The sequence below is a fragment of the Ciona intestinalis genome, unplaced genomic scaffold (genome assembly GCF_000224145.3).
Source record: "Ciona intestinalis unplaced genomic scaffold, KH HT001066.1, whole genome shotgun sequence".
Lineage (NCBI taxonomy): Eukaryota > Metazoa > Chordata > Ascidiacea > Phlebobranchia > Cionidae > Ciona > Ciona intestinalis.
Window position 1 is genome coordinate 28530 of NW_004191387.1, and position 6182 is coordinate 34711.

The following is a 6182-nucleotide window of genomic DNA, read 5'->3' on the forward strand; positions in this document are numbered from 1 at the left end:
GTACCGTATGAGTTTTCTGCGTCAGTTTTTTTATAAACAAAATAAGGTCTAACCCATAGTCAACTTGTAAGCAGTGTCATTTTCTATGTGGTTTATGAAACAGAATACTCATGTTATAACGACTGTCGTTGCCTCGCCACGCGAGGATAAATAAGTTTATTCATTCGGAACGTTACTAATTAAAATGTTAGTGTCTATTGTGGCCTCGCTATTTAGGAAATGCGTTATGTTCTTGTACGATTTCTACCTACAGTCATTCTACATACGTAATGGTAAAGGTTCCGGAAAACCCATCAGAAATTGCCACAGTCGACGGTTTTTCACGTCGACAGGGCGGGGTATTGGTAATAGTTTTCAACTAGCAATAATCGCGCCTCGGATAAACCTCATCAGCTACGATACCGCCACTGCGCAAAGCTGAACAGACGTGGTAGGATTAGAACATAATTTAAAGAAAACGTCTACGGTTTGTGGGGCGTGTGTAGGAAATCGTTTTTTACACGGTTTTGTTGTTTGCCACTCACGTGACTATTATAAATCCCATTATGCGCGACGTAAAATAGAAGTAACAAACACTCCCCACTTTAGAGTAGAATATTTGCCTAACTGCAGTCTGCAATGTATATATAAGCAGATACATTTATAGTAGCGTGGGGGAAGATGGGACACCTTTAGCACATAATATCTAAACATTCTAACCGTGTTTGCAACAATTAACAATTGTCTATGGGAGTCGTGGTTTTATAATTCTTTAATATTCTTTTTTTACGACAAAATGGGACGAGAATGAAAAGGTGCCCCATTTTTCCCACCATACTATACAGTATAACACAGCCATTCTTAATACTTTTTTGGTTTTGAACTTTATTAATAATCAACAGTAAAAACATACAACTTCACGTTTATTAGAAACACAAAACAAACAAGTTAGGAAAGTTCTATTGAACAAAAACGGCAAGATCACGTTAACCAAGTATGCATGCAAAAGATAAACAACTTTGAACAATGAAATGTGTAATCTAACATTTTAAATGACAAATTCTACATACATTAAATATAGAGTAGGGTGGGGGAAGATGGGACACTTTTTCATTCTACTTTCTCATCACATTTGGTAGTAAAAAAAAAGTTCACGAATTATAAAACCATATCCTCTCCTATTGACCATTCTTAATTGTTTAAAACGCAGTCAGGACATTTGGATATGATGTGCTGAAGGTGTCCCATCTCCCCCCACCCCACTATATCACGAATTCTATATACAACACACCTAATAGCAGCAAGCATGTTTGTGTATTAAGTTATTTTTAACTCCCTATTTATGGATTATACTTTAATCCTAGTAATTTGATAACTTCTGTAAACCTAAAGTGGAATGTTATAAATTGTAATACAATTTAAAAAAACTCTACTGATATATTTTGAAAACTGTTGAAAAACTGACTTATTTTGAAAAAACTACAGATTTCTCATTTGTGTATAATGTTCAAAAAAAGATTGAAGAAATGCTTTATAAGCGTTAGAGCACAGCACGTGTTATAAGATATCCCTCTGCCCCCGAACATATGCAAAGCTTGCCCTTTATGTTGACATTTTGATGTTTCACGAACTGTACATCACACTTGTGCATCTTGTGTTCCATTCTCATCAACAGTTGGAAAATAAACGTCAACTCCATCGCTTAAATATCCTGGAAAATAAATTAATTTCAATAAATCAGAGACAAAACGTGAAATGCAGCAAAACTAGTTACTCCATAAATAGGTAACTAAATTTATTAAACAGAGCTAATTATAGTGATTTTGTTACCCAATAATTACACCATTTTATGGTCTTGCCAATCAGTTTTGTTAATGGCTGATTGCATTTCTAAATTTAGTTAGTCAAAAACCGTAAAAGTGTATAAAAAAGCATCATTGTCATAATTCATAGAACTTATATTTTATATCATCAACATTTTATTCATAAAACCATAATAAACAATTAACATTTGAACCACATAACTCCTTATTCAAATTATTACCATATGAACCACATAACATATATATCAAGCTATTAACATTTGATCCTTACTTGGAGAATTAAGCTCAGTAACGTCAGTTGCGGTGCTGATGCCACGATGGTAACCATTTGGTTTCCCGTTGCCATTCTCATTCATAGGTGTTGGTAGACTAGTGGAATGGGGGTTGATCTTAGGCATTGCTACATCAAGTTGTAGTTTGAATTTTCGCAAGTTGAATTTCTTGTCATCAGACCATATAATAGCATGGTTGAGCTGGTAAAAGGAAAAAGCACTTAATGAAAATTAACCCTAAAGCTAAAAATAATACTATTATGAACAAAAAAATAAAATAAAAATTAAACACAACACGAAAAAAATTTAAAAAAAAGTTAAAACAAAACTAAACTACAAAAAGAATGAATAAAACCTATTTAACAGTGAATGGCAGGGCAACTAAAGTCGTTATAACACGGGTGTTCTGTTTCATACACCTCGTGCCTACTTACGAGTTACCACGTATGTAACTTATTTATCCTCACATGGCGGGCTAACGACTGTCGTTATAACATGGGTGTTCTGTTTCATACACCTCGTCTCCTATTACGAGTTGTCACCCATAACCAAAGGGCAAAGGGCCAGTGTGCTAACCACTTTGCCACGACCTCAAGTTATATCAATTGAGGTTTTACGACCACGTAAAGATAAAGCAAGTTACATTCATTGGCTTATTCATTCATACAGAAAATCACAAAGTTACATACCTGATAACTTGTAAGCGGACACGAGGTGTATGAAACAGAACACCCATGTTATAACGACTGTCGTTAGCCCGCCATGTGAGGATAAATAAGTTACATACATGATAACTTGTAAGCGGGCACGGGGTGTATGAAACAGAACACCCGTGTTATAACGACTGCGGCCGTTGCCCCGCAATGCGAGGATAAATAAGTTACATACATGATAACTTGTAAGCGGACACGAGGTGTATGAAGCAGAACACTCGTGTTATAACATCTGGCGTTTTACGGCTACATTCGAATAAAACAAGCTACATTCATTTAAGGCGCTAAACACCAGTTATAAACACCCAACCCATATCTACCTTCAAGGCCCGACAAACCATCTTACAGCAAGCATCCCCTTCGTTGGCTTTTTGTTTAACAAATTCCTGAATCCCAGGAACAAGAATGAAAATCACTTTTCTTCCCGACTCGATCATTTTCATGAAGCTCTGTAGAAAACATGGCCAACTTAAACAAAACATTTAATGTGACATAATTTTTTATTTACCGGTATCTCATTAAATACAACAACCAAAATCTTATTATTTATTTCTTCAAAAACAAATATCACAATAAATATCAAATTATTTAGGTCGCAAAACAGTTAATTTTAGAAAACGAATTTAAATTAAAACAAACATTATTTCATTTTTACTTTGTTTTTCACTTGTTTTTTCCCCATGTTTTTCTCTATGTGTGGCAAAAGTGTTGGTATATTGTATTAAATATGCTGTAAGAGCTATAAAAATAAAGATACAACAAGCTACAATATGTAGCCTATATGATACAAGAGTTTTGTATTGTATTAAATACCTCTGGAGGTAAATAAAGATACAACAATCTACATTATGCTTACCTGTTGTAATCTGAACACACTCCAGTTATCCTTGATGTATTCAGATGTTAGTATAATAACCACTCTATGACATTTTGCCATTGATTGAATAGAGCTTTCAGCAATGTCTGCAAAGAACTTTATTTAAAAAGATTTGAAATGTTGTTTATAATTAGTGTTTCAACAAAACGAGAACAGTAAGGGGATATAATTTAAATGAATGAATAAATGTAACTTACTTTATTCTCGCGTGGCTGGAAAACGACAGTCGTTATCACATGGGTTTAACACCTCGTGCCAGCTTACGAGTTACCATGTATGTTACTTTGTGGGTGATTATTTTTTGGGGGGGATTTTTTTTTATGTATGGCTGATAATTTGGACAATCCATTAGTGACCACTGGGTTGGAGCAATTGCCATTAAGTCTTGCACAAGGACACATATGCCCACAATTTAAATAACAAAGATATAGAATTAGCAGTAAAATAATAGATGCAAAACATGCTGTTGATTAAAGGTGGGGGAAATAGCACCAGTTAAAAAATTGTGGTTGTTCCGCAGAATAAAAACAAAATTGTGGTTGTTCCACCAAATAAACAAAATTGTGGTTGTTCCACCGAATAAAAAAAATTGTGGTTGTTCCACCGAATAAAAAAAATTGTGGTTGTTCCACCGAATAAAAAAAATTGTGGTTGTTCCACCGAATACAAACAAAATTGTGGTTGTTCCACCGAACAAAAAAAAATTGTGGTTGTTCCACCGAATAAAAAAAATTGTGGTTGTTCCACCGAAAAAAAAAAAAGTGGTTGTTCCACCGAATACAAACAAAATTGTGGTTGTTCCACCGAATAATAACAAATTGTGGTTGTTCCACCGAATAAAAACAAAATTGTGGTTGTTCCACCGAATAAAAACAAAATTGTGGTTGTTCCACCGAATAATATTTGCGTCAACTTTATCTACATAAAACTTGATAAAACATCCCTGTGTAAAACTATATAAATAATGATAAACAATATAAACCCACATCCATTTGATTGACCATCACGATTTTCATCGAACAGTCGGTAACCGAGTTTCTCCAACGTATCACGTGTTGTTGCTAAAGCATCGCGCGATTGCTGTTGCGAGAAAATATCCATTTCAGTTGAGTACTGGTACGACAAATATGCTCCAAAATCATTCGTCTCTGAAAAGATTAGTAGTTTTAGTGTTATGTGTCATTTAGGGTTCAGTGCTCTGCAGGGATGTCTATATAGAACATAGGTATAACATTTGTAAAGGTGTTTTTCACAGCATATTAATTACAAGTGCTCTATTTAATATGGTGCAGTGGAGAAGATGGAACACCTTTGCATTCTATTTTCCCGACCCATTTGGTAGTAAACAAAGAACATTTAATGAATTATTAAACCATATTCTCACGACTCCAATAGACCGTTGTTAATTGTTTAAAACATGATCAAGATATTTGGATATTATGTGTTAAATGTGTCTTCCCCCACTCTACTATATCTGAGAAAATACCCGATAGCTTGAGCGTTCTTAATTATTTAAACCAGTTTTTATTTTAGTGTATGATATTGAACCAAGGTAAAGATATTTTTACCTGAAGTGTAGGCTTTGAAATATTTCTTCCAAAAAACTTTTGTGTAGACTTGAAAACAGCAAGCTAACAGTATCACTGCCAGTACAATTATCAGCAAAACACTCAGACCAACTGAGAGGCCGACAACTAAAGGGAAGTTGTTGACGTTTTTTTCCATTATGATAACAGAAGCGTTACTGTGGCCGAATTTCTTTGAAGTTGTTTCAACTGAGATGGTGTACGTCCCCAGGTCACTCACTTGAAGGTATCTAGAAATAAAAAGATAATTAACCCATAGTACTAGCCGATACCACTCAATATTTTGGGGGGATATAACATAATATTCGTTTATCTTTTCAAAAACGATAATAAGACCAAATTATTCAAAGAAGGAAGAGAAGGGAACTAACAACAAAATTTAACACAATTTTTTTGAAATGCTTTTAGAAACATTGTTGTTAAATTTAGATCACATTTGAGCATTTCTAACCGTACACAAATTATGGTTTTGCATTGGCATACCTATTTAAGTATTCAGCAAATTGTAGCCTATATAATGGGTGAAAACAAAAACGTAAGAATGATATAAACTTTATTTTAGCTTTTTCGGCAAAAATACACGTATAAATATGCCTGGAAACAACAGTATATAGCATGAATGATATGTAGTGAATAACAGCTCATAATCATTAAAAAGCTTTCTGTGGTACTTACGGTATATGCAGGCGCAGTGTGATTATTTCAGGACCAATTTGTCGTTCCGCAGCTGTAGCAACATGGGAGTAACACGTTTGTTCAAGGTTGCTGTTTAATATAAAATAAATGAATGAATGAATGAAATTTATTTCGTCTCTTCGGTCACAATAACATAGAACAAGAGAGATGACAAAAGCGAAAAGATGGGTAGTAACGGTAAAACAACAGTTGTAAAAACCCGCTTATTGAAATATATTATAAAGTACCCATATTCC

General features: G+C 34.2%; 1 protein-coding gene and 1 non-coding gene across 2 annotated transcripts; both read right to left on the bottom strand.

Moving 5' to 3' along the window:
* Positions 1–278: 278 nt before the first annotated feature.
* Positions 279–419, bottom strand: LOC113475585. Its single transcript, XR_003397335.1, has one exon. It is a non-coding gene; the product is annotated as a U4 spliceosomal RNA (small nuclear RNA).
* Positions 420–1266: 847 nt separating this feature from the next.
* LOC100186819 (single Ig IL-1-related receptor-like) lies at positions 1267–6099 on the bottom strand. The gene is made up of 7 exons (XM_002122613.4): positions 5926–6099; positions 5233–5480; positions 4651–4812; positions 3644–3750; positions 3108–3236; positions 2074–2275; positions 1267–1690 (listed from the first exon to the last, which is right to left on the bottom strand). The coding sequence occupies exons 2-7, from the start codon at positions 5387–5389 to the stop codon at positions 1617–1619; spliced, it is 831 nt and encodes a 276-aa protein (XP_002122649.1). The 5' UTR covers positions 5390–5480; positions 5926–6099; the 3' UTR covers positions 1267–1616.
* Positions 6100–6182: the final 83 nt, after the last annotated feature.

Coding starts and splice junctions, on each gene's coding strand:
- LOC100186819 (XM_002122613.4), bottom strand. CDS start 5,389: ATGGAAAAAAACGTCAACAACTTCCCTTTAGTTGTCGGCCTCTCAGTT. Junction 3,751..4,650: donor TGATGGTCAATCAAATGGAT/GTGGGTTTATAT, acceptor AGTTCTTTGCAG/ACATTGCTGAAAGCTCTATT. Junction 3,237..3,643: donor GTGTGTTCAGATTACAACAG/GTAAGCATAATG, acceptor TGTTTTCTACAG/AGCTTCATGAAAATGATCGA.